The sequence below is a fragment of the Diplotaxodon limnothrissa genome, linkage group LG8 (genome assembly GCF_057381915.1).
Source record: "Diplotaxodon limnothrissa isolate DT_005_m linkage group LG8, D_limnothrissa_male_GT1.1, whole genome shotgun sequence".
NCBI classification, from domain to species: Eukaryota; Metazoa; Chordata; class Actinopteri; order Cichliformes; family Cichlidae; genus Diplotaxodon; species Diplotaxodon limnothrissa.
The window spans coordinates 11,426,140-11,454,120 of NC_140603.1; the positions used below are offsets into that span (position 1 = coordinate 11,426,140).

Sequence of the window (27,981 nt, forward strand, 5' to 3'; positions counted from 1 at the left end):
TAGACCAGTCGCAGCCATTTTAGTCCGCGAAATAAACTTCAATCTCAGAGCTAGACGAATAAAAAAAAACTGAATACTTAGCATAATTCCGTTGACGCAATTTGGATACCTCGTTGCAGACCACGGCTCGGATGGATTCGCTTTTGAAGTCGTCATATTTCGGTAAGAGCACAAACCCGGGGCGGCGCTGTCTTGTTTTTAGCATGTTAGCCCATGTTAGCTGGAGCGAGCTAACTGGAGAAAATGTTAGGAGGTTGTTGTTGAGGAGCATTCGTGATGTGCAGACCTAGACAGCAGAGCGTGGCTTGGTAAGGAAAGCATGGACAAGGCTTATTTGACTGTAACTTGATGTGTATTTATTCCCTTTCCTAGAAATGACAGTCATGAAAGCGCTTCATTATATTTTATGTTCGTCGCTGTCTGTAACTCACTCCCCTGTCAGATTTAAAGTAGTTATCCAGCCTTAGCTTAACCCACACCCACTCGCCTCTGCGATAACAGCCCAGCCGTCTCACTCAATAACACTCCCTCGGGAAAATCTATTATTGCTGCTTAAACAGACTAGCCTTTTGTGAGTATGGTGTTTGTGCAAGGTGTGTGTTTATTTCAGCCATTTCCTTCTAGCTAACTGCGGATACTGTCTGAATTGCAAGGCATGGCATACAGTGTGTTAGTGAGCCGACAGGCCAATTTCTCAAGTAATACTGTCGCAGTGTACTGAGTCTCCTGGCTTACTGAAACACCGGCATGTTCTCTTCCAGCCTTCCTAGTCTAATGAAGTGAAAAAACAAATAGAAGTAAAATAAAAATGTCTAGAGGTTGTGGTGCAGCAAATCCAAACAGCCTGTGTGTGAGTCATGCAGACTGGCAGGAAGCGTTTATTCAGAGGCGGCTCTGTCGAGTCAGCGTGTCACTGTAAAGTGTGAATTATTCACGTTATCTTAAACATTGTGCATATGGTTGCATGGGAACGGAAATATACGGAGGCTGTAGGTTATTTTTTCTGCCTTTTAGTGTAGGGTTAGTTTGCAACAGTACTGCGGTTTCCAGTATTGCGGTGCTTGTCATGCAAAATAGAACAGGCCAAAGAAGCAGCCCAATGCGCTGGGAAATTAGGGGCTTTTATAAATCCTCCGAGTCGCAGTTTTAATTTTGCTTAGGTGTCACCACACTGAAACTTTTAGTGTGGTTTACCTGGTCTGTTTGTACGGGTTCTTTCTTATTTCTCTTCTTCTTTTGAAGGGGATCTTTTGAGCAAAGTCCCCTAAGGCAGCCAGGAAGGAAACGACACCACATGTGTGTCTGTGGGAAACAAGAGCAGAGCAGCGACTGTGGCTGAATGAGGCAGGGTGATGACATAATTCCTGTCTTATCTTTGGTTAAAAGCAGACATTTTTGTCCTGCAAGACCTGGTCTATTGAAGGCTCAGAAATCTGCAGACTCAAACTGCTCAAAAGCGGCTCTCATGTACGCCCTACACATTGTTCTGTTGTTTGAGCTGAAGCTGAGCTGTGTTTCATACTGAAGAATAGCATGCTGTGACTTAAAAAAAAAAAAGAGTACTTGATTTTCTTTTTGTTGCTGTGCCATGCCAAACAGGCATGTCCTAAACAGGACTACATGACATGGCAGTTCATCAGAGGGGATGTTCAGTCTGTGCGTTTTTCTATGAAGACAGTGTGGACACTAGGTCTCAGAATTTCAGTTATCTCAGGCTGTTTAAGAGAATGGGTGTGTGTGGCTGCCTTATCACTGGGATTCTCTACAGGGCTATTTGTAAGGTGGCCCATGACCTTCTCTTCAGACATGTTTGCAACGGCTGTGGGTACATATCTCTGTGGCTGCAGCGATGCCTGCAAAGCTATTGTGATTGTAAACCACTTTCCATTGCTTTTAATATTGTATAAATTGTTTTATTGTTTTACCTCTAGAATCCTGCTCTCTGCTTAAGAAATGTTGTCCTTTTTTTTTTCTATATAGGCCTTTTTCTCTCAAGACAATCAAGACACTGTTCCCGGTAAAATGCCATAAATTATGTCACCTGTATGGCACGAGTGTAGCCTGTTTTTTTTATTTTATTTTTTTATAAGGCAGTGAAAGAGAAAGAAGAGCCTAAGGCAGCAGGCACACCCACATTCTGTCATCAGCCTGGACACCTTTGTTGACTTGACTGATCTTCCTTTGTCACGCTGCAGATAATCGGACACAGATAAAACCTGAAGCCAGTGTTAGTTTAGTTAATCTTAAAATCCTCTGTGGCTCGTTTGGCTTTAGCTGAGAACACCGCACTGTGCTAACATCTCCAGTCAGCATTGATAATGTAGAGAAATGCCTCCGAATCACCATCTGAAATCTGTTTGACTTTTCAGAAGTCTCACCAGGAGGACGTTTATTTTTAGCTCTAGTTTAGCAAGCGCAATGATCTAAGGATGGCATAGTCATTCATAGTAGGGCTGGGCCATATTATACCGTTCACGGTAATACCGGTATAATGTTAGGCAACGATAGGAAAATGAAATATCGCGATAGAATATGAGTAAAACGCGCATGCGCAGTGCCTTTGTTTTCATACGCACATGGCCGATTGTTGAGTGAAACAGATAAACCAGAATTGGTTTGTAAAAATGGTGCAACTTCAGTGATGTGGAACTGGTTTGGTGTTTGTCCGTCAGATACACGACAAAGCAAATTTTTTTGCAGAACATGCAAGCGGCCGTCGTTATTGTCGTATTTGTCGGACTAAGATGCTCTTAAATCTGGGAGTAATCTGGGTCCTAAACTCCGTATTCTTCAGGTCAAACGAACACTGCAGCATCACTGAGAGTTAAAAACTGTCTAAATTCTTTCATCTTTAATAAAACGATCAGCATTGCTGCTTTACCAGGTGTAATTATGAAGTTTAACTTCCAGGCATCCATGAAAACAGAATTTATTACATTTAACGGAGTTAGAAGTTAGCAGGAAGCTAGCGGAAGTTAGCTCGCTAGTTTCGCTAGTTACCTAAGCATGATATAGCACGTTCTGACTGAGAGATTTCTGAAAAAATTCAAACTTACAGCTCTGCTATCACTTCCAACATAAATGAAGACAGGAAACTAAACAGCAGTGACGTTTGTAGGGTTACTGAAGTTGGGCTAGTTGGTATATAATGATGTGCTACGTGATCGCTAGCGACACAGCTATATTAGCATAACATAAACAGTGAAGCTGGAGGACGAACACTAACACTTTTCCTAGAGCTGGGCGATATGAGATTTTTTCATATCACGATATGTTTTTTTCATTTCAGGCGATAACGATATCTATCACGATATAAGCCAAATAACTATATTTGTAAGATTTAAATGTGCCGTTGCTCACAAGTAAAATGTGAAATAATCAGCAGCTTGTTTTTATTTAAATATTTATTTCCCATAATAAGTTCAACAGGGTAGATGTACTTAAGGAACATGAGACTTTTTCAGATAAATAAAGGCAAATATTGCAAACTACACAAAAGGCAGCCGCTAAAGCGTTTAAGTTTCAAAATAGAACAAACGAAACAGACTAAATTGTCAATTCCACTTAGAAACAAAATATTAATTCTAAAAATAAATCTTAGTTTGTTTTACAGAAGAACAGACAAAACTGACTAACTTTTGTCAGTATCAAATAAACTGAGAACTAAAAGGAAATTCTCAATCTCTCCTTATTGTATAGCTTAGCTTTTCAAACAGTTACTTTAGTCTGACAAAAGCCGAATGACGAATTAGCGCTTCCAGTCAGAGACTGAGGCTACGTCCACACGTACACGGGTATTTTTGAAAACTGAGATTTTCCGTTTTCGTTTTAAAAAATAATCCCGTCCACACATAAAGGCAGAAATGAAGGAAAACGCTGCTATGAACATGCCAAAGCAGCAGGTGGCGCTAGATTCCTAACCGTGCAGAAATGTTGGCCAATCAGAAGTCTAGAAGCCTCGGTGGGAAAAAGTAAACAAAGCTGGGGCATAGAAGCAGAACCGAGTCGTATGTGTGGACGGACAGTAACTGTGTGTATATGTAAGCATTTAAACACTGCAGAGAGTAGAAGTTAGGGCTGCTCGATTATGGCAAAAATGATAATCTCGATTATTTGACGATATTTATTTAACCCTTTAAGACCTACTATAGAACCAAGTCCACCAGAGCTTATATTATTTTTTTACATGCTGTAGTGCCATTTGTGGGAGCATTTCAAGTTGCTATACATCAATACAACTGTTATAGCCCATATTTTAATAATATGTATGCATTAAGTCCATAGTAATTACATAAATTGCAAAAAAGTGCAATAAACTACAAAAAAAATTGAAAATCGCTTTTGTTTTGTTTACATATATTTCTACTTGGAGAAATTTAAGAGGTTTATCCCTCAAAACTTTAAATACAATAAAGTTGCAAAAAATAGTTTCCCACCACAGGAAATTTATTTTGAGTGTCTTCATAGTTTTATTTTGGAGATACAGCAATTTTTATATACTGCAGGAAAAACAAAAAACAATCCTATGATGCAAATTTGCAAAGAAAACAGCATGTGCATCATTTCACTGTGGGAAGTGTTACGAACAGCTGATAGGAACGGCGAAGCGTGTTTCTGGAATATTATGTTTTTGTTCCTGCAAGCGCTTTTTATGCAATTTTTGCAAAGCTTTATGTGGAAGGAAACCGTGACCGAGGACAAGCTGATGGCATCAGATGTAAGTACAACTCCTCCGGTTTCATATGCAAAACAAATTATTGCGCGAGCTTACGTGGTTCAGGTTCTACAGGGATTTAAAAATAGTTACGCAAAACGGAACGTGCGGCTCTGACCGGCTTTAAAGGGTTAACAATGACTTTAAAAAAATAATATAAAATGGTGTGCAACACCACTGAAGTTTTTTTTTTTTTAAACTCTCTTTTCAACCAACGGCAGTCACTCTCCAAATAACTTCTGCTTAGCTTTCCGAGCTTCCCTCGGGTCCTCTTAATCAGCGGTCTCCAACCTTTTTTGCGCCACGGACCGGTTTATGCCCGACAATATTTTCACGGACCGGCCTTTAAGGTGTCGCGGATAAATGAGGGAGGGGCTAATAATCGGCTCAGTCATTTTTAATGATCGTTGAAAGCCCAGATCGTAATCGTGATTAAAATTCGATTAATTGAGCAGCCCTAGTAGAAGTAACAGTAACAGTATTCATTTCACCGAAACAATAACGTGGCGCACAGTGTGACGCATGCACCAGTTTATTGTATTTCCAGACTTGCTTTCGGCACAATTTACAGTGCGCGCTACTCTGTTTTTTGTCAGACTTGAAATAGCCAAAATACCTTCACACTACGGAACTTCTATGGCTCTTCCGTTCGACAATCTCTCCGGCGTTGGAACCATCATCTGTTTTCTCTTCGGTCACGCTCATTTCCTCCATTATGCGCTGGCTCCATTACCCGCTGGCTGCTTCCCAAACAAACACGTGCGGCTTGGCACTTGCGCTGTACGTAACAAGTCACGCGACGTGACGCTGCGGCTGTGATTGGTTCGGCTCTGCGCTACTGAATTTGGATCGGCTGACCCCTTTTTTTTTTTTTTTTTTTTTTTTTAAGAGGACAAGAGCGGCGAGGTCTATCGCGATAGCTTAATTTCTCTATCGAGTAAAAGTTATATCGCGATACATATCGTTATCGTTCTATCGCCCAGCTCTAACTTTTCCACTTATAAAAGTTAACGTTAAGGTTCCTGATAGTTAGAGACAAATGCAATCGCATGGCAGGATGCTGTAAACGGACCAAACTTCAGTCAGGAGAACAACTGAGATAATCCATCCACAATACGAGGTCAGTCATTAATATACTGCAACAACATGGGAATAGAGCAGCTGCCAGAGAATTCAACATTAATGAATCAATGGTACAGAAGTGGCGGAAGCAAGAAGAATGAGTTTAATAAAGTTTGATTTATCTGACTGCTTTGTTTCGCTTAATGTGCCTTATAATCCCGTGCACCTTATGGTCCGAAAAATACGTACTGCACACTGCAGTTTAATGTTGCAAAGCACCTCTTTTTAACTTCAGTGGATATTATACATGGTTATGCTCAGGATATGTCAGCCCATTTCTACTGGAAATGCCTTTTGGTTAAATTTTCAGCAAGGAATTTGCATTTGCACTGTTACATTTTTATAAAGCTTTAATGTACATAAAAACCAGCTTCTTGTTTAAGTGAAAATAAATGGAAGGTTGTATTTTGCGCTAGTAATGTTGTGGAGTTGTATTTTGTCTCGCATCAATTATATCGTCAGTTATATCGTTATCGCAAATTTTCAAATATATATCGTGATAAATATTTTTGGCCATATCGCCCTGCTCTAATTCATAGGCTGTTATTTCCATGGTACCTCGGCTGAGCTCCAAATACTTTGAAAACCCCTTTCGCTGTCTTCATCCCTACCTATGCAAATACTTAAAGTTAACTTGACTGTGTTCGTCGTCATCGCCCTGTACAGGCATTTTTTTTTTTTTTTAAATTTTGTCGTTGAAAGGGAAATTCCTCAAAATAAGACATTGTAACAATAATTGTATCTGAACTGGTTTGAAATGGATGTTTGCACATGTGCGCCGCAGCCCTGAACGTTCGTAAATACTGCATAATGGTGCTGCGTGTGAGAAGAGAAAAATCTGATGCAGGCAAATCAACCATTAAATGGTCTTTGTCCAAAACAAATGCAAAGTTAAAGTACACGTGAGCACGGCAGTGGTAGTTGTTCGGTGAATTCCCGCCTGCTCATGTCTTACCCGGGCAGCTCCCTCCTGTACTTGTCTTGAGGTGACCATCTCGTGTTGTGCGCTACATATGAAGACGACAGCAGTCGGTGTGCTAACCCGGTTCTTGCATCATTGTTCAGAATTCCCGTGTGAAAAGTGTTTATCTTTTCAGCCACTGCCATCTGTAAATATCAACGAGCCTAGCATTAACTCAAACTGATGTATTGTACATTCGTAGTCTGTACAGTGTTTGTGCAGGATCCAAAGAAGAGCTTTGAGTGTCCTTCAAGAAGCCTGGAGAACTGTTCCTGGAAAAAGAGAGTTCGGCCTGTGCAGTAGAACAAATATTGACTTTCAAGCTCACTGGAATTTTAAAAATAGTTTTAGCCTCCTATAATCTATTTCCATGTGTGTTTGCACACATTTCAATTTGTTACTGCACCCATTTCCCATTTTCCTATCATGATATAGAGAAGTGAGGCGTTGCTCAAGATCTTATTTTGCACATTACAGTAGAGAAAACTGGATGACAAATGTGTGCTGACAGGGAAGCGAAGGGTGTCCTTGTTTATGTGTTTGTGATTGCACCGAACAGTGGTCTGTGTCTGTAACACGCCCACGGGCAGAATCATAAACAGTAAAATATACATGCAGCTTCTGCATCTGGAAGGTGAAGCCAGTCGTGCGGCACATCTATTACCTGTGTGAATGAGTAGCGACCGCTCACTCGCTAATGTTAAGCACCCTTTTGTTTCTAGAGGTGTGTTTGTGCGCATTAGGGCTGCCACAAACGATTATTTTGATAGTCGACTAGTCACCGATTATTTTTGCGATTAGTCGACTAATCAGATCATCATCCATTGAACGTAAAAGTACAGCTTATTGCACCAGCAGCATCTGCTCTTATATAACTATCATTAGCTTACAGCTTTAAGTGTTTAAGGTCTGTGCTAACTAAAAATAAAGACAAGATGATAGTTAATTGAATTCTAATTAAATGTGCAGATTGTTTCGGTGAAGTTTAATAAACTCAGCCGATTTACTCAGGAACAAATAAAATACTGAAAAAAGCCAAACAATAACATTTTTAAGTTATCTAAGTGACTTGTATATGTTTAACCTGAGTAGGGCGGTGGGTTTGAAAACGATCTGCCGGGAGGCCGGTGCTCTCATGGCCCCCGGCTAGCTATCGAGCTAGTGGGTAACAGACGCCTCCGAAAACGTCGGAGCGCTTTTGAAAATATGTGGTGTCTTGATAAACTGAGCAGATATTTGAGGTTTACTCAGCTACATTCTCGCCTGAAAATATGTTAAACGTTTATTTTGTGACCCAGAAAGAATAATAAGAGTAATATTAAAACTAACTAGCTGCCGCCATTGTTGACAACTGCGCTGGGCCGCGCTATGAATTCTGGGACACAGTTTCTTCTTCTTCGGGGTTTAACGGCAGCTGGCATCCTTGTACATGCAGTGCTGCCATCTTCTGTTTCAGTCCGTTATTACACTCTTAAATCCTGCTACTTATTCCTGCTTTTGTGATCTTACAAAGCTTCAAATGACGCGTCGACTATTAAATCAGTCGTCGACGATTTTGATAGTCGACGTAATCATGACTAGTCGACTAATCGTGGCAGCCCTAGTGCGCATTACCCTTTGATGAGGAATGTGCGGCTTGTTGCCTCGTGCCATTAAAAGAACAGAGGGCACAGCACCATGCTGCGCCTGCCGTCTGGATCTGCTCTTTGATTCTGCGAGGGGGACCACCGATGTTTATCCCACAAAACCTCTTCAGCTGCGACAGTTGTTGGGCCCTTCCTCTCTCTTTCACTTCCTCCTTTCTCGCACTCACTTGTTCGCTCAACATGTACTCGCACATGTCACGGAGGTCTGGCTGCTGGAATGCTGCACTGCTGTTCTCTCCTGCCGTTCACTCTTGTGATACGAAATCCATCTAGCTTCATTTTTATAGTCTGACCGATGTGAGTTTTTGAAGTGAAGTTGTTGAACAGGCTAAAATATGCTAAACTGCATTTGTTACTGCTGTTAGGGAGGAACCCGCATCAACAAGATAACTGGCAATCTTACTGTAATGCACAAACGTGATGTGGCACACAGGTGCTTAAAGGTTGTTGTATTAAGATCTTGTCATACTGCTTAGCAGCCACACAGCAATAGGCTAAAATAACCAACTTTTAGCATTTATGCACGTAGAATACCTTTTTATAAAAGCTTCATTTTCACTGCACAAACACTCCATACAGAAGCACGGGTATGTACATGGGCATGCAGTATGAGAAATGTGGCACAAGGCCATTATCTTTCCAGAGTGTCAGTGAATTGATGCATGAGTCTTATCCTAATTAAGTTATCTACTTTGCACACATCTCAGAGAGGATTAAAAGCTTCTTTGTGTGGCTGATTGATTCCTTTTCTCTGCCTCATGCTGCAGTATGATGCTGCACTACAGCTGCAGTTTCTGTTGTCTTTGTATAGACGATCATAGTGTGCATGTTTTCCGTGCAACCTTTGAACGTGATTTTTCAGACCCAGATGAAGCTTTGAGTGTCGGCCGCATCCATTGCGGCATTTTGAAGTGGTGCTTACTACTTTTATTCGCCGCACCTTTTAAAGCAGCATCACAGTGGCACCATGTTTTGCAGATCGGATTTCTCATTAGGTTCAAGTAGTTGTTTCTCAGTGTGGTTTCTCTTGCCCCTCTATTATGTTAAACTCTGGTTTGGTGGTCTGAAAACATGCTAATATTCAGCCACCGCTTTTCAGAAATAAAGGAAAATAAAGCTTACTGCTTTTTTTTTTCTTCTTTAAATGTAACAGCCATTATGACTAGACAGAAACAGAAGAGACTTTTAGTGAAACAGGCTTAGCACTGAATGTGGTGTAGGATTATACACTGACTGTCCAGTGTCACTGAGTCATCTGAAAAAAAGGAAAACATGCTGCACTTGTGAGTTTCATTCTCATGATGTTTGTTTTTCTCTCTCCTTCCAGATTCGACTCAATGGCTTAGTGTGACTCTTCACAGCAACTAGCCAAGACTTCTTTCTCCGTCCCTTGTCTGCTGCTTCCTCAGGTAGGAATGGTCCCATCAACAGCTCATATACAGTTACCACCCAAGGCGATGGTTTTCTTTGCATCGGCGTCCCAGCTGTGTGCCAGCAAGCTAACAGACAAACTGCATTTGTTTTAACGTAGTGTGGGAACAAGCATCCATCCATCCATTTTTCTTGATCACTTCTCTATTTCAAGGCTGTTTTTGTTTACGTGGCAGTTTTTGCGTTTAAGTCTGGTCTTTTGGACAGACTGGAGGGATAACCGGTCCAGGAGTGTGTCGTCCATCCAGAGGATGAGACTCACTGGAAATGCACTGGAGTATGTCGCCCTGTTGCTTTTTGTTCCAAAGTACTTGGTAATTTAAATTGCAAACTTAAAAAAGTAGGCTTGTGTCTCTCTTTAGACGCATGCACCCTTCTTAGAAAATGTCTGACCTCTACAGTCACTGTGTGAAACACTGTTTCTGCAGTTTTACCACAGAAAGCCATTGAGGTTACACTGCTGAACTTCAAGGCCCGAATTGTCGCTGAACCAGGTTGTTTTAATAGCACATAATCATCATATAAGAGGCAGTGAGTGGTGATGGATTAGAAACCAAAGTTTTGGCGACTGGGGTGAATTTTGTAGTGGTTGCAGCAGTTAACATGGACCAACTGAGAATAAATGTCAAGTTAACTGGCAATGACTCCCCTGTTAGTACTTAATGCCAGATTAATGGAGCTGCAGACTCTTGATGTTGGTCTGTGAAACTGGCACAGATCTTAAAGGAAAACAGTGTAGTGGAGCGCTGCGAGAGCAGAGACTTATAAATGAAAACTGATTTCAAGTCCAAGCATTTGTTGCATGTCTTATGGTGCTGCAGACTCTGTGGTCTGTGTGATGCCTTTGACACTTGAGGGGAGAAAAGAAAGATGCAATAGGAACAGGGTGCTTCTCAGCCAAAAGCAGCACATCAGGATGGTTATTAAAGAGTGCTTAGGTCCAGGAATGGATAGATTTGGGTGCTGCTGGAGAGCGATAAATGGCTCAGACCGAGCAGACTGTTGGGACGCCATGGATACTAAACTGTTTGTGTTGCTCCCCGAAATGTTTCCGTTCCCTCCGTTTGAAACCACCACAACGACGTCATGCTCCGGATTATGAAGCCTGTCGGAACAGAGAGAACATTCATGCACAAATTGGCGTTGTTTCTCTTGAGCAGCGGTTTGAAGTGATTATTCAGTATAATAGCCAACCCAGCTGGCTTAATGAATAATTTGGGCTGCGACTGAGCTGTTCCAGATGGCTGAAATGAAATGCCACCCTTAGCATTTCACCAGTTGGGTGAAGCAGTCATACCAACAGGATGATGATGCTCGTTATTCTGAATTAGCGTTATTTTCGAGGAGCCCACAAAGTATCGTTGAGTGACGCATTCCTCCTGTTGAGGAAGGATTTTAACTGATACTCCTCTTTCTCTTCTTTCCTGTTGCTCTTACACAGGTAGCAGGGAGACATTACACACAGGGACGGTGATCCGTTGGTTGCCTCAGAGCCTCCCCAACCTCCTGAGGCAGGATGGAGCCCCAGGCTTCCCAGAGGCAGTTAGGAGCAGAGGGGGATTGCGAGATGTCAAATCTACTGGTGCCCAGTCCCCAGAGCGAGGCTGTGACCCATGAGATGGAGGAGCTGTCGCTGCAGCCCACACAGAGCCTGCCTCCGCTCAGTGAACGCAAAAATGGTGAGGATACACTGCTGCCACACAACCTCCACAGTTCATCTCTGTTGGCTTCCCACACTTCCTGTCTCTGCTGCAGCACAAACTGAGTGACATTATTTAAAAAGCAGTGAAAAACGGAGAAAAGTGATATGTGTAAATCCCTCTTTCTGTGTTATTCTCTAAGGTGTTAGAGAATAACAAGCATTATTATCAGCTACATGCATACAGATAAAACACAGACAAAATAGTTTCGTAGATAAAATCAGCAGAAACCGTGTAAACTGAAGATGCCAAATACTGTATTTGAAGATTGCATGCGTTGATAGCGCACACACTGTCCAATAATGTAAATACAAAGATGTGCAGTCACTAACTGCCACTCTATTAGCCAATCACGCTTCAGTCCTCAACTCCTGATTCCTCCACCAGCTCTGCTTCTAAATCCTCACAGTGTCAGTGTTGTTTTGGCATCCACATGGGACTGAATATGACACTGATGGATGGCTATGCAAATACCAGGCTTTGGGAGCGGGTTCGGTTCACCGCCAGCTTCTAATCGTGGCTTAGACTGGCGTATGGAGACCAGTTAAGCCATTCAGTCCAGTCACTGCGGTATTGATCATGATTCCCAAGAAAATCTTAATTCGTCAGATGCAAGTCAACAAATGCTGCAGTGGGTTTTAATCAAAGCTGCTCCAGACTGGATTTAACACGTTCTGGGTGACTGTAGGATTTCGCAGGAGAAACGGCTTGACTGCGGAAAATTTCTGTGGAATGTCAACAGTAGTAGCACCCACTCATCATCTCGGCTTTTGTCATTTCCCCTCCAGTGAGAAAACATACCTCATACTTTCCACCCTCTGAGCCCTCCACAGCACTTTGCCAACCGCAGAGTCCCTCCTCTCATATTGGCTTTTATCATGCAGGTGTTAATCTGTCTGCCATCAGACGGCTCTGAGTCTTAAGCTGTGGCGAGCTCAGAGAGTCTGGAGGGAGAGGAGGAGAATTACAGCACCACTATCAGCAGGATGGAGTTTGGAGATTAAGGGTTTTGAGGTTGTTTTGACAAAGATTAGGAGTCTGAAAAGGAAGTAGCCTAAAAATTGAAGTTGGTAAGCAGAAGTTTATATGCAAACAAATAATAAGAATAAAACGAATCTCCACCAAGCTGTTGATTTTCTTTTTATGTTTGCAAATTGTGAGTTCTACCTATAATTAGCTTTGAGTAACTGACTTCTCTGAACAGGAAGTCCATCTCACTTGAGGTGTTTATTTTTGGAATTCGCGGTTTTAAGAAATGGACCAGAACGGGTGATAGACGCGTATCGCACGTGTTCTCTAGCCAAGTGTAGCGCTGGCTGATCTCTTGCAACTCACAAACTTTTCTGTCTCTGTTTGGATGTCACATGACAGGCTGACGTGCCTAAGCATGAGTAATACAGAAATGCACGACTGTTTCATGGCTGGATGGTCTGTCACGTGGGCAGCTCACAAGCCTCTCAGAAACAGGGTAACGGTGTGTTAATCAGTGTCAGATTTCAGGCCCTCTGCTGTGGAACCAGTTTGGATACAGGAAACAGACACCAGCTCTACTTTTTTTTGATAAAGCTTATAATTAGGCCTGTTTCGGGTGACTCTGAACCCTCCCTTAGTTGTTCTGAAAAAGGCCTGGGCTGCTGGGGACTTCCCATAATGCACTGAGTGTTTCTTCTTAAGTTACCTTTTCACACTCTGTGTTTATCAGTAGTTATTATTGATCTCCGGCTCTCTTCTAAGATGTGAAGTTTGTCCTGCCACCCTGTACAGGGTTTTGGTAGAAGAGATGGTGTGGACGTGTCTGACTGATTTTAATCGAGTATTTTATGAAATTATTGTTTATCAGACTGAGAGCAAGTAAAGAAATAAATACAGGCCACGTTTCCACAAATACAAATGACTTCTCTCTTTTAGGATCACATGTCGAAGCTTATATATAGATCATGTAAAATAGTTTGAAGCCCACAGGGAGGGAAACTTGTAAATAACTCATGAAAGAATGAAGTTACGTTGAAACCAAGCACACCATTGTTTTTCTTGTGACATTGCCAATAAGTTTGATGTGTCACATGACCCTCTTCCTATTGAAAAAAACAAAAGTTGTATCCAAGATGGCCGACTTCTAAACCACCCATCTTGAGGAGTTTGCCCCTCACATATACTAATGTGCCACAAACAGGACTTTAATATCACCAACCATTCCCATGTTATTACGTGTATCCATATAAATGGCCCACCCTGTATAATCTTTATTTATGATGGGTTTCATTAGGATGTTATCATTACTCATTTAATACTGTCCAAATAAATACACAGCGGTGGTTAGGAGTGCTTTTGACAAACTGCTGAGCTCACCAGCAACACTTTCCATTTCAGCGTCATATTAAGCAGCTGTCAGGGTGTTTGCTAATGTGCGCCTCTGCCAGCGGCTGTGTAATCTCCCTACTGTTAAATTTATTAACAACTGTGAGCAATTAATTGTCTCAGGACAGCTCACACTAACTCAAAGACACTCCGAGCAGGCTGCACTGTTACACAGCCACAAAGGACCAAAGTGCTATACAGAATAATACACGAAAGACGTAAAACGAGAAGGACAATAGAACAAAAGTAAAATTAAAACATCTCACAAGGTGTCAAAGGTGGGTTTAAAAAACTATTGAGAGGAGGCCCGTCTAATGTGCAAAGGCAAATTGTTCCACATTTTAGGAGCTGCAGCCGGGAAGCAATCAGTATGCCTGATTCATACAGAATACTGGAACTTAGCAGAGACTCTGTGATAAAGACCTTATCTTTTACTCCACCCTGGTTGTCTCCACTTCCTCCGTACTCTGAAACACTTGCACTGTCCAGCATTCAAATATTTTAACAGTAACCATGCTGTTTTTTTCCTGTCTCATTTCTCCTTATCTCACAAGTTTGCTTTCAGTGTCTGATTGCTGCAGATTGTTATTAGGAAAACTTTAAAGAAGGGCTTAAAATCAAAAGGTGTCCTGAGTTGTAAACGTTTAAGTAGTTATCTTTTAATTTCTTTTAGTTTAGCAAATCTGAGCAGAGAGGCTGCACTGAAGGCGCAGGCAAAGCAAACGCTTTACAAAGGCAGTCAAACCTGCTGTGTCTCCAAAGTGTTTTTTCGTTAGAATGCTTACACATAATCTCTAATATATATTGTGTGTGGTACTGGTACTGGTTTAACAACACTCATTTCTTTTACTTCCTTATTTCTGTGTGAGCGCATAAACGCCTCATTCATATCCACAGTTTCCCTTCACACTGCTGAGGTCACAGGTCATCGTGTGTTTGTCAGTCTGAGCGCCGTTTCCCGGAGGAATTCGGGGACGTTGTTTACTGGAAGTCTTAACTGAATCACCTTAAGCATACATGTCTCCACCGAAACCTGGCTCGCAGTGTTTACAGAGCGCAGCGAGAGTCCACGTTACTGATTTTTTTTTTTTTTCTTTTTTTGAATCGGCAATTATTTCTGTAAATTTTTGACCGGAGCTGCGTTGCCTTTAATACCAGTTTCGTCTGTAAAATGGGCATCAGTTATGAAAGCGATTGGCGGTAAACAGATGGGAAAGACAAAATATTGGTGAGGCAGCTGTTTCCTGTTGTGTTGTAGGAGTTTGTATTTCACAGTAATTTTGACGTGTCCCTTCCTGTGAATACAGAAGTAACTGTACTTGTGCCCGGTGCTTAATCTGTGGGCATTTGCAACTCCCACTCAGTGTATACGTCCCTGTGTGACTGTCTCTTAATGAAATCCCATTAAAGCTGTGTGCTGGTGTTTCTGAGAGAAGCGGTTTCTGCTGAGCATGCAGTTGTTGCTGCCTTTTTACGTTCAGTGTCTTGCAGCGCTGAGTCAGCAACTGCTTTGAAACTCTAAGAAACAGTGCAGTCTGGTGTAGGGTTCCAACTAAACGTTATTTTTAAGACCGGCTAATCTGCAAATTTTCTTCAATTAGTCGACGATTATCTCAATAACTCTAATCTCTGCTCCCTTTGGGCAAACCTCCTGTTCCAGGCTCCACCTGCTGAAGTCTGCCCACCTGTGAAATCACCCTGTTGTCTCGACTCACAGCAAATTCAAATAATGACCCAGGAAACATGAATTTTAAAATAATCAGCTGTGTTTTTAACATTGCTCGATAAGACCGTCAGAATAAAAATGAAATGGCTAATATTTTTATTTAATACAAATTAAAGTCCTCATAGTATTTAAACAAAAAATAATGTGCAGATAGGAAAGTAAAAATGGCTGCTGCCCATAAGCTCAAATAAAGCTTCCAATTCAATCAAAAAGATTTAATTTTCTAGTCCAAAATAACAAGTTTCCAAAGTTTACAGATGATTAATTGGACGTGCTCTGGAGTGAGGCCTGCTCTTATCTTTGAGACGATGTTCCCAGCTGCTGATAACAATGCTCTCTGTCGTGACTTCAGCCATTTGAGAGGTGCAGATTCTTTTCGAGTGCCCCTGTTTAATGCTTTACTATCATATTTCACTCATTAGCTAACAAAACTGACTCGTGTTGGCTTAGCAAACATTCTGAGAAGCTTCCTACAGGTAAGCTAACATAAACATTACTGTACAAACAGCAGCATAAACGAGGTATCAACGCTGCGCGCTCTAAAACTGCGCCGTTCAGTGATGACATCACAGCCCCAGTATGCGGCATTTAAATGCTTGTAATGAAGCAGCATCAATGCTTTGCACTCTGCATTTAACTTTGTTTTCTGTGCTTTTACATGGGGGGGGGAAACCAAACTTTTATTTTTTATTTTTAACATTTTCTTCCATCCTCCTGTTTCGCGCTCCGTTCTTCTTCATTAGTGTTGAGTGCAGTCTTAGCAGGCGATATAGGTGATACTGCTCCTGTAGTGTATTGCAGTTACAAAAACACTTTTACGTCTTATGATGTGTCGACGATACAGACGAGGCAAACAAACTCATCTCAAATTGGTTTCAGTGAAAATGGGAGTAGTGGGAGTAGAGGTGGAGGAGGGGTTAAAGGCTCTGTAGCATAAACATCCCACTGTGGGAGGACAAGCTCTTTGGATGGTCTTATTACTCCGTGGTCGAGAGGATTTGACTGGCTTTCAGCTTTTAAACAAAGGTGAATAAATGGTTGATAGAATATCTCTAAACACATGATGCCATTATTAATATTCCTGTCCATGATTTTTCATGTAGTTTAGAACATTTCAACAAAATAATGAAACAAAATGTTGTGTATTGAGTCGTGAGTGTCTTTGTCTGTGTGTCTTTGCTTAGCTAAGAGATAGCTGTGCTTTAGATCTTCACACTGCAGGCTGTCAGTGATGAGTTATGACAGGGCAATTTTTATTGCCTCCCATCCCTCAGCAGCGACTGTTACAGTCACGATTTGAGTCTTACCAGGCAGATTTGAGGAGTGAAGTAACAAAACAATAACAGGGTTTTAGGTTCAATCGCCTAAAACGGCAGAATTCTAATACCTGGGAGAGACTCGCCACGCTAGCGTGCACCTCTTTGTTTAACCCCGTTTGTAAAGATGTGATCAGCTGCAGAGCATTTAGCGTGAAAGTCTGCACAGTCATCCTAAACATGAAAATATACGTAACGTCAGCACGATGAGTACACTATGAGTTGCATTAGTGAGACATTTTTCTCGTCATCTTTTGGGTTTTCTGTGTTTGTCTTCCCTATTTTATTTCCTCGCTTTCGTAGTTCTCATTAAGCATCAAGCAAGGTTTCTCATCTTTTTCTCTACATAGCAGTTAAATTTGCTTTTCCATGTTTGCTTTCAGTGCTGCAGCTGAGACTCCAGCAGAGGCGAACCCGGGAGCAGCTGGTGGACCAGGGCATTATGCCACGTGAGTAACTGCAACAGCTATTGTGGCGTGGGTGGGAAATAATAACAAAGTGGTACCCTGGTTCATACTGATAACTCAGGAGACATTTAAAAAAATTATGATAATAATTTGTGAATAAAGTAGATGAAAATGTTTTGTATTGCAGCTTTGAAGAGTCCGGCAGCTTTCCACGGGCAGATTCGCAGCTTGGAGAGAGCCCGGGTAAGTTTATGGGGAAAAAACTACATAAATGTAAACTTGAGTTGTTAGTAACAGTAAAATTTAAGTAATTAACTGATCTGTGTCTGCCTTCCTCTCCAGACTGAGAATTTTCTCAAACATAAGATCCGCAGTCGTCCAGAAAGAGCAGAGCTGGTCAGGATGCACATCCTGCAAGGTTCTAATAATTGCCTATTTCACAATGCACAAACTTCTTTTTTTTAACAATGCTTTAAGTATTGTTTCCTGTGGTGCTTTAAAGTGTTGAAATAGAAAGACTGATGTCATATTTAAGCAAGAAAGGATGTATTTTTAACTTGATGTTAGAGCATTTAGCTGATTTGATTTATGACTGATTGTATAACAATTTTTATTGTCGTCCCCAGAGACCGGAGCAGAACCTTCACTACAGGCCACTCAGATGAAACTGAAGAGAGCCCGACTAGCAGACAACCTCAACGAGAAGATCGCCCAGCGACCAGGCCCAATGGAGCTGGTGGAGAAAAACATTTTGCCGGTGGATTCCAGCGTTAAACAAGCCATCATCGGTGAGAACACATGATTTTAGTTTACGTTTAAATTCATCGGTACAAAAAGATGTCTTTGTTTGATCCTTTGAATAATGATAAAAGATTTGTAATTTTTACTATCTTTCAGTGGGCCAGGTGAATTATCCAAAGGTTCTTGAGGAAGACAGCAACGACGCTTTGTCCCCGGAGCAACCGGCCAGCCAGGAGTCCCAGAGCTCTGCACCCTCACCGGTGGAGAGCAGAGCACCAGAGACGCCCTCTCCAGTAGCACTGCCCAGCACCATCCTGCAGGTCAGCTGGAGGCCCAGACTGTTGTTATTTAACGACAGTGACATTGGAGGTTTTAAGTGTGTCCCCCTCCACCCATTATTTCTTTGCAGCCCGTCCCAAAAACAGACTTCATGAAAGTAATCGCCACCAATGAGCCGCCTGCCAGCCACCCAGCTGTCACCCTCACTCATCCAGTCGCTACAGTTGTACCTCCAAAACCAGCCCCAACACTGGTGAAAGTAAGCACAACGCATCTGTTTCCATTTTCTGCTTTTCTAAGATAAGATAGAACTTTATTAATCCCTCGGGTGGGTTCCTCTGGGAAATTCGATTTCCAAAAAAAGCACAGCAACGACCGAAGTTACAGTTACAGAATTGTTTTATATATATATATATATACACACACACACACACACACACACACACACACACACACACACACACACACACACACATATATATAAATACAGAAACAAATATAAATAAAATATACAAAGGGGATAAATAGAATAAATAGGAATAAAAAATAAAAATACAAGTGAATTGCACATTTCAAGTATTGAGTCTATTGCACTGTTGACTATTTACAAAAAGTATTGCACAAGGTATTGTACAGTGAGGTGAAGAGGCACTACAGCTTAGTTGTTCCCCCCCTCCTTTGTCCTCCTGTTTCCCCTCCCTCTCCCCTCCAGAGAGGAGGGGAGAGACTGTTGTTGAGTTTAACACATGTTAATACTTTTTCCCTCCACGTTTGCTTCCACCAAAGCAAAGTCAGCAGAAAGCTCCCTCAGAGAAGAGTCGCAGTAAGAAGGGCAAGGAGCCGAAGCCGAGGGTGAAAAAGCTTAAGTACCACCAGTATGTTCCCCCAGACCAGAAGCAGGAGGCCAGCGAAGCACCCATGGACTCCTCATACGCCCGGTTACTGCAGCAACAGCAGCTGTTTCTCCAGCTGCAGATCCTCAGCCAGCAGCAGCAGCATTACAACTACCAAACTATATTACCAGCACCGCTCAAGTACGTGTGCAAAGCAAATTACAAATACTAGCCCCGCCCCCCCGTGTTAACATTGAAACCAGTGTTATTCTGCAGTTTTATTTCTACCTGTACTTCAGACGGGTTTCTTTCTATTTTTGTGTTTCTAAACTAGTTTGGCTTGCTTGACATTTGATTTTTAATTATGAAACAAAGCCAAATATTGTTGTTTTCAACAACACAGAGAGGCAGAGCGCCAATAACAGGCTTGTGCCTAATCATATTGATAACTAACAGGATGTTGATGAACCAGCTGCTGTTTTCGTGAAAGTCCTGGCAGCAGCGGTGTAGCAAAGCTGTCTTTGAAATCGCTGTTGGCCTGTGATTTGGTTGACTGGTGTTGTTAGTGAGGCAAGAGGAACAGGATGGATGGACTGTTTGAACCCATTTCCTCTCCTTGTTTTCTTCTTTCTGCCTTTCTTCTCTCTATAACAACACCGTCCCTCTCTCCCACCTCCACTTCCTCTTTTTTTGTTTCATATTCCTGTAATTCAGAAAGGATTTCCTTAAAAAAACAATCACCTCATCTTTGTTTGTCTTTTCCCCTCCCCCCTCTGCTGCAGACCTGTGGCAGAGGGTCAGAATAACGGTGGGAGTACACTGCCAACTTCTATTGTGGTGTCTTTGCCCACTGCACCTCCCCCTGCTGCTCTGCCTTCAGCAATGGCCCGGCCAAACAACTCGCTGTCCAACCGCAAACCCGGTGTCCTGCCTGCCAACCTGGAAGAGATGAAGGTATTTGTTCAAAATCACATTCCCAGGCACTTTGGAAATTTCTGTTTAACTGACCCAGAGAAAAATAACATAGACAAAAGTACTGGATGACTACTCCTTAATCTTTGAATTCTTTTTTTTTTTCAGTCCCATTGCTGCAGGTGTCACCTAGCTATGCATTTAGCCTTTATAGATGTTTGTGAAAAAACTGGACCTTCTAAAGAACTGACTGAATTGAAGTGTTTTGCTATAATAAGATGCAACCCTGCAACAAGCCACAAAGTGTCAGACCATGTAAAGTTACAGAGCAGATGTAAAAGTCTGGCTTGTTTGGCAGAGGAAGTCCTAGCCTCCTCTGGCATTAACATCAGCACAAAAACGGTGCACCGTGAGCTTCCTGACACAGGTTTGCTTGGCAGCTCCTGTGGGTGCGATCTTTGTTGAATCGTTAAAAACTTAACATCATGTAAAGTTGCAGAGTGCCGATGCACAAAGTGTGTAAAGTTGTGCTCTGCTGACTCAGTAACTACAGCGTTCCAAACATTAACATCAGCACAAAAACTGTACACTGCAGTTTCACAGCTCCTGTAGGTGTCCGTGCCACAGTACTTACGTCTGTAGGAAAGACTCTGTGCTGAAGTGTGGTATTTGCTTTATTACAGTGTTATTAGAGAAGATTAATGGCACTATGTTGCCTGCGCACTAAATCAGAAACTCCAACCTGAAGCAGCGTGTCTTCGCACAAAGCCTGAAAACTGCAGCACGTATGAAGTCAGGCGTTTGTGGCTGGTATTTGTTGGTTTTATGATGGCTCATCATGAGTCATACAAGATATGATGTGCTTTAGACGTGCTGTTTGGTGGATTGTTGTCCCTTTAAGCACAGCCAACATGTTTCCACATTTTTCCGCGTCTTAATGCAAAGCCAACCATCTGCTGTCTCCAGCTACAAATTTAACAAACACACATAAATTATGTTAATCTTTTTTTCTCTTCTAATTCTTGGCAATAAAATGAGCACATTTCCAAAGAGAGTGAACTGCTCCTGTAAAAATAGACTACTAAAGTCTAAAATCTGATGCTGACGTGATCCTCCTTTTGTCTTCCCAGGTGGCCGAGCTGAAACTAGAGCTGAAGCTTCGTGGCCTCCCAGTGTCGGGAACAAAGACGGATCTGATAGAAAGACTGAAGCCTTTCCAGGACAATCCCAGCACCACTGCTGCTGCCAGCATCCCCACTCCTGCCACTACTACCCTATCTGCCATCCCCATGGAGGTTACCACAACTACCACACCTGCTGTAGTCCCAGTCCAGCAGGTGGCTCCAGAGAGCATGAGCTCTACGCCGCCTGTCTCACCTGTTCCTTTTGATCTCTCTGCCCTCCAGCAGGATGTAGGGATGTCTGAAATTCAAATGCTGACCTCGTTAGGGCCACAGTCCTCACAGTCTTTCAAAGTCCCAGAGGAAAAGGACAGAAGGCTCCACGAGAAGGAGCGGCAGATAGAAGAGCTGATGAGGAAGCTGGAGCAGGAGCAGAAGCTGGTGGAGGTGCTGAAGATGCAACTGGAAGTGGAGAAGAGAGGTCAGGGTGACTCTGCCTCTATGTCCCCCAAGATCGCTCCAGGAGCTGCTGTGAACTCTGTTCCTCCTGTCCTCAACTCTAACCTGGTGAAAGTCGAAGGTGCAGTCCTGTCAAATTGTTCATCGACTGCTGCTATCCCAAGCTCAATCCTGGGTTCACAGGCACTCTCAGCACCCGTGGCAGGAGTGGTGAAGTTGGAGGATGTGACCGTTTCTTCTGGCAAGCCGCTGCAGACCCAAACCAAGCTCATCACACAAATCCAGGCCCCAGGTCAGCCTCAAGTAACCAGCAGCCCACAGCTCCTCTCGCAGTCCCAGAAAAGTCCCAAACTCCGAGCCCAGCCACAGTCCCAGCCCACACCCCCCAGCCTGCAGCAGTTCTTCATCAGCCACTCGGGTGGTGTTTCCCAGGTGTTGGGTCAGCCTCGGACTTTGTTGACAGCAACTGGCCAAGCTGGAACACAGATCCTCCTTCCAGTGTCACTGCCCAACAACGCTGCTGCAATCCAGCTGCCAAGCACCACCGTCAGCCTGCAGGTGAGTGAGCCAGTGGCGTAGCATGGCAGAGGGTGTCACAGAGTAAGTGCGTGTTGATCTACTATAAACTCATCTTGGCATTATTAATGATAATCTTAATATAAAACCTAGAAAGAACCATCTCGACTCATCCTCTGTAAAGTTGAGGTCTTAAGGTCTCGCATGTCTTTCCTCTGCACTAGCCTGTTCTCCAGGCCACAGTCTCAAACCCAGGCCTGGTCCATTCCTCAGTCCCTCAGCTGCAGACCACCAAGGTGGAGATGGCACCCAGCCAGCAGCCGCTGCTACAAGTGAGTCACGTCTCACTAGTAGTTCCAGTTAGCTCTACACAAAAGCCTCAAAGACCTGTGATGCACAGAGGTCTGATGTCAGACTCTCTCATGTCTTGGCAGACTCTGACTATGTGCAATAACACTGCTGGCTTGGAGAACCAGAGTAGACCTGAGATGAATCCCCAGTGCTTTTTGAGAAGCTCCCCAGAGAATAAGCTCTCTCCACGAGCATCACCCAACCATCAAATCTCCAACGGGCCCCTCAATAAGGTGTCTGTCAGGAATTCAGCATTTTTCTGAACTTAACTCTTCAGATCTTCACATATTTCTCTGATTTGATCTTTTCTCTGTCATCTTTGCAGCCTTCCTCTCCTCAGCCCACCTTCATCTTCCAGCCCACCTCCCTGGTTCCCCAGCCTCCTAAGACCAGAGAGCCTCCCCGCTATGAGGAGGCCATCAAACAGAGCCGCAGTCTTCACATCAACAACGTTTCACAGGTTAGATGAAAACAAGCCACAGCTGACACACACACTACTGAAACTGATGTGTGCAGAGTACAGAGAAGCATAAAAAACGTAGGCGTATACTTCCAGTTTTTCCAGCCTTGAGCAGCTTTTTCGTTTTTGGTTACAAAGCGTCGAGTCTCTTAACGTCCTTAAATGTCTTTTCAGGTTCCCACAGCAACCAGCCAGCAAATGGACGACCTGTTTGACATCCTTATAGAGAGCGGAGGTAAGTTGGTGCACACTGACGGTGCAAAGAAAAACGTTCTGTTCAGTGTGAAGAAGTTTAAAAAGCCCCAAGTGTCAGAGAAACGGTGAATAAGCTGCTGTGTGGGCAGATTCGAGCTGATTGTGGCTGATCTGATATCAGCCTTTTGGATATTATGTATAACAGAGACCACGTACCGTGTAAACTGCAGACTGCCAAAAGGGGTTACTTTTACTCAAGTAATTTGGAAATGTGAATTTGACTTTTTCTGCATTGATGAGTCATAAAATGCTCCGATCGTCCTCACACTGCCGACTAATAAAAAGCGAGAGACTCTGAATTCACCATGACAGGGACTTCTATAAAAGCTTCTAGGAGTTGTTTTTAAGGTTAATGAGACGAGATTAGAAGGGACCTTCGTGGAGGCTTTCCTCCTTTAAAAATAAACCTCCTCAATAAATTAGAGGTGCACATCCCTAAAAACCCACTTCACAAAGCACCACTGCTATTCTGCTTGTGAGTGACACACAATCTTGAAAGAAGTGAAGAAGAACCTAAAGAGAGCACTAACGCAGCCACACCCACCTCCATAACTTCTCTGAAATCTTTGTTGGCGTGTCCAACTAAAAACTCTGTACAAGTGTTCAAAGCTGACAACTCCAGAACAAAGTTGTGTGACATGTGAGAGTCACATGTTACTCTTTTAACTGTGAAGCGCTCGTTTTCAGAGGGGCAAAGGCTCGGTGCTGCTTTGCTACATGAGTGTGTGGATGCCTTGTGAGCATTAAAGGAACAAATCATTTAAAACTGTAATTTGAGGGAGAGGATCAGGGAAAGAGTCTGTATCCTGAAGCTTAGGAGAGATTGACTGATGCAATAAGACGATAACTTAAAGCACACGAGCTGATCAATGATCAAAGAAGGAAACTCATCCTTTGAAATGGCTGTTTTTTTTTTTTCAGCAAGTTATTGACCCATAAGTAAGCCTCATAACTGGCTTAAAGGATGTGATTTATTTCTACAGCCTGAACTCTTTTTAAAAACCGATACGATCTAAGATCACTTTATAAATGAGTTCTTTTTTTAGATCCACTGTGGACAAACTAACATGTTTAAATATGTCAGTTTTTAATCTGCATCCTTATTTGATCTTTGTTTTCCCGCCTGCAGAAATCACTCCATTTATCCATCAGAACTCACCGGTGTCTCACCCCAAGACTCTCCCTGTCACAGCCAGCATCACCACCCTTCCAGTCAACACCGTCCTGTCCAGACCGCCCCCGCAGGTCCAGGTAGCCCCTCCTTCCATGCTTGTGAACCCGTGCTTGCCCGGTCTATCGTCCCTGGCCACAGACAATCAGCTGGAAGCCTTTCTAGAGGGGACACTGGCCGAGACGCCGTCTGCGTCAGACCCTCGCACGCAGGGCCTGATGGAGGAGCTGCAGGCCCAGCTCATGGACCAGCAGCCCTTCTCACCCATGGACACGTCAGAGCTGTCTTTCTGCGATTCCTCCTCGTCCTCACTCAACATGGGCCTGTCAGACCCGGCCCTGGACAACATGGAGTGGCTGGACCTCACCATGCCGCCGGGTCCTGGCGGGATGCTGACACCACTGGGGATCCCAACGGACTTCCTGGATACACATGACCTGCACTGGGACTGATGGAGGCTTTGATGATGAAGATGGAGAAGTGTGAAAGATGGATGGATGGATGAAGGGAAAGCTTCAGAGATTTTAAATAAAAAAAGAATAGTAATAATAATACATAAAAGGAGAAAACATGGCCTTTAAGTGCCATACCACTCTTACCAGTACATCCATACCATCTGTAATATTCCCACTACTCTAGAGGAAGAGAGGCTGATCCGAGCAGAACTACAAGCAGGAGTTTGCACAGCTTTAGGAGAGAGTCCCGTAACGGCTCGGCGGCCTGGAAAGCGTCCGCCGAAAGGTGACTGCGGTCACGCTGCGCTGCAATAAAGGGATTTTTAATCAGAATAGACTTTTTAGTGTCTGATGTCATGATTTTAGCAATCATAAACAGAGCCAAGGAGACAGAGCCAAATGCTAAATGGAAGAACAGACTGTTTGTAAATAGTTTAAACCACACTAAGAAAACTGAGCTGAGGGGATCATTTCTAGTAGAGGAAAACGGCATCTGTTTTACTCATCGTGATAGATCAACGTGTCAGACAGTTCCTGAAGGTCTGATATGAATTACACTCGTGAGTGCTGTCACATGCTAGGTTAGAAAAGCTGGTGATTACAACATGACTGGAGGCTCAGACTAAAGTAAAAGGAGACTCGAGTCTCTATAACGACGCACCCAATGCTAAGCCCGGGGTTATACACTCAGCTAGCTGCCAGACTGAGGTGTGAAGGAATGTCTGAATGAAGTCGAGCCTCTGTTCGCACTGGTCCGTGATTTGTTTGTAACAGATGTGACTGTTTTCTCCTGACCTATCGTTGACTCCCATCAGTCAAGCTGATCAACCAATGACTCTAAAGAACAACACGACGACGAGAGGAGGCGGCGGCGGCTCCTCCCGTCGACGTGAGAGCTATGCACTAAAGAGGCGCACAAATCTGACGACGCACCTCGCTGACCTCAGAACAAGGAAATGTGAACACTGCATATCCAAGGCGATCGTCACGACTGTGACATAAGATCACGTTGCCACTGGCTGCGCAGATACTGCAGTTGTCCAAGTCGCGAATTGTGAATGTACTTTTAAAAAGTGGGACTTAACTCTAAAAAAAAGTTGGCAGCTTTTTTTTTTCCTTCTTCTTCTGATTAGCGAAACAGGAAAGGGAACAAGTATCAATTTGCAGACACACATCTGTAATAGGTGTGCTGCCAGTTATCGGAAGATGTCTTTGAGCTTTAAATCTGGGTGTCCCGCAGTATGCCTGCACTTTGTGTGTGTGAGACAGGAGAGGAAATTGCTCTAGTTTTTAAAAAAGAGATGGGTTGCTTTGGTTCACAAGCCTTTTCAATACGGGATCAACTGCTCATTGGAGGAATCGGAATACTCTAAAATCATACTCCGCTGGTTTAAGGGCGATACATCAGCTGCTGTGGCTTGTAGACAAAGTCAGTTTCCGGGCAGTGTGTGAGAGAAGCATGCCCCTCTGTGTGTGTGTGTGTGACTGTGTTTGTTTGTCTTTGTCTTTCCGTCTCTTGCATGTACAGCCGTGTCTCCGTGTGCATGATCGTACTCGTGTTTAGTCTATGGCTGCTTCAAACTCTGCTGCCGCCCTGAAGTTGTCTAAAGGAATTTGCAAAACATCTCCCAACTCCAATCATTTGCAACCTGCTTTGAATATTCCAAATTTGTCTCTTTGTAAGGCCTCCCGATGACTGTTTTACTGTTTTTTTTTTTCTTGTATCTGTGTCGTTCATTCGGAGTAAAGTTTTTAAAAAAAGAGAAACGTAGACACCTTTACAGTGTGATGCACAGCAGGAAGTAGTCAGTGAAGGCTGCCTTTTAATTGAAGGCATCAAAGTTCACTCACCTGAATATTAATTCTTTGTATTTGTTTATGTTTTTGGGACAGATGCAGTGTAACTGTGTGGGACTTTTTTATATTTTAAGACTTTTTTTAATGTTCTTTTTATATCAGTCAGTGAAATCACGTTTACATTTTAACCACTTTATCCTGTTATTATGGTCGCAGGCAGTAGAGGGCGATGTTTCACTTCTCTTGTGGCTTCACGGCACATCTTCAACAGCAGCTGTTGATACTTCAGGGTAACAGAAACAGGGAAAAAAAACTAGCAAATTAGGCAAAAATGTTTAGATTTCTTCTTCTTTTTGCCTGTAAAAGCAGTGATGTGGAGGCCCGAGCGGACTCTCTTCCTGCTGCGGTCCCACATTGTATCACCTGATCAGGCCAGGACTCGCAGATGTGCTCGGATCCCAAACGAAAAGCGAAACGCCAAATGCTGCACACACTTCCTTCTCAGCTTCTGCTGCGTCGTCTTTCAGCTTGTTTTAACAAACTCGTCAATCCCACGCTCCTTCAGAGACGAGCTCGTATTCTCGTTTACCTCTGCTTCGTGGAGCGCACTGCGACGAGTAAAACGTACGGTGAAAGTCACTGGCTGATTCATGTTCAACGCGTTTTTCCTCCTTCTGATTGTCAGCGTTAAAGGCTGTCACGTTCGATACGTTGTTGCCAAAAAGGCAGTGAAACATTATATTTCTCACTCTCATTTTTTTATCTTTTGTATCTCTTTTCTCTTTGTAGAATTAAAGTAAAAGATTCAACATTTAATCTTGTTTTATGTGTATATTTTTGTTTTTCTAAGACAAAATCTTTCATATCAGATAAACATAAATCTCTTTGCTGGAGTAAATCCACACGTTTGTGATGCGACGCAACTCCCAGCTCGCTATTGTGGCTGCTGACTGGCCCAGGCAAGGACAGCTAAAAGCAATAATAGCTGCTCTCCCTCGACATATGCTGTACTGTGTGTCAGATCCTGCCTTGATTTTATTCGTGTAAGAGCCTTTACTACAGAGTAATACAGTTCAGACGCACTTCATTACCCGCGAGGGGGAGGGAGGGGTGTGTGTCAGGATTGAAATAACTCATTTTTCTCGTGGAAGAATTCCTGCAGGTTTTCTGAACATTGCTGTTTGCTTGTTAGACTTCAGCTGCCTGCTCCTGCTCTCTTTATTCACCTGCACTGTTTATCATCCTGTGAA

General features: G+C 43.0%; 1 protein-coding gene across 1 annotated transcript; it reads left to right on the forward strand.

The window, feature by feature from the left end:
- On the forward strand, nucleotides 1-27,515 carry mrtfba (myocardin related transcription factor Ba). Its single transcript, XM_085361259.1, has 17 exons — nucleotides 1-162; nucleotides 9,771-9,852; nucleotides 11,316-11,553; nucleotides 17,358-17,423; nucleotides 17,569-17,624; nucleotides 17,724-17,799; nucleotides 18,008-18,169; nucleotides 18,279-18,442; nucleotides 18,532-18,660; nucleotides 19,188-19,435; nucleotides 20,017-20,188; nucleotides 21,277-22,284; nucleotides 22,467-22,574; nucleotides 22,677-22,826; nucleotides 22,919-23,053; nucleotides 23,228-23,288; nucleotides 24,438-27,515. The coding sequence occupies exons 3-17, from the start codon at nucleotides 11,391-11,393 to the stop codon at nucleotides 24,929-24,931; spliced, it is 3,192 nt and encodes a 1,063-aa protein (XP_085217385.1). The 5' UTR covers nucleotides 1-162; nucleotides 9,771-9,852; nucleotides 11,316-11,390; the 3' UTR covers nucleotides 24,932-27,515.
- Nucleotides 27,516-27,981: the final 466 nt, after the last annotated feature.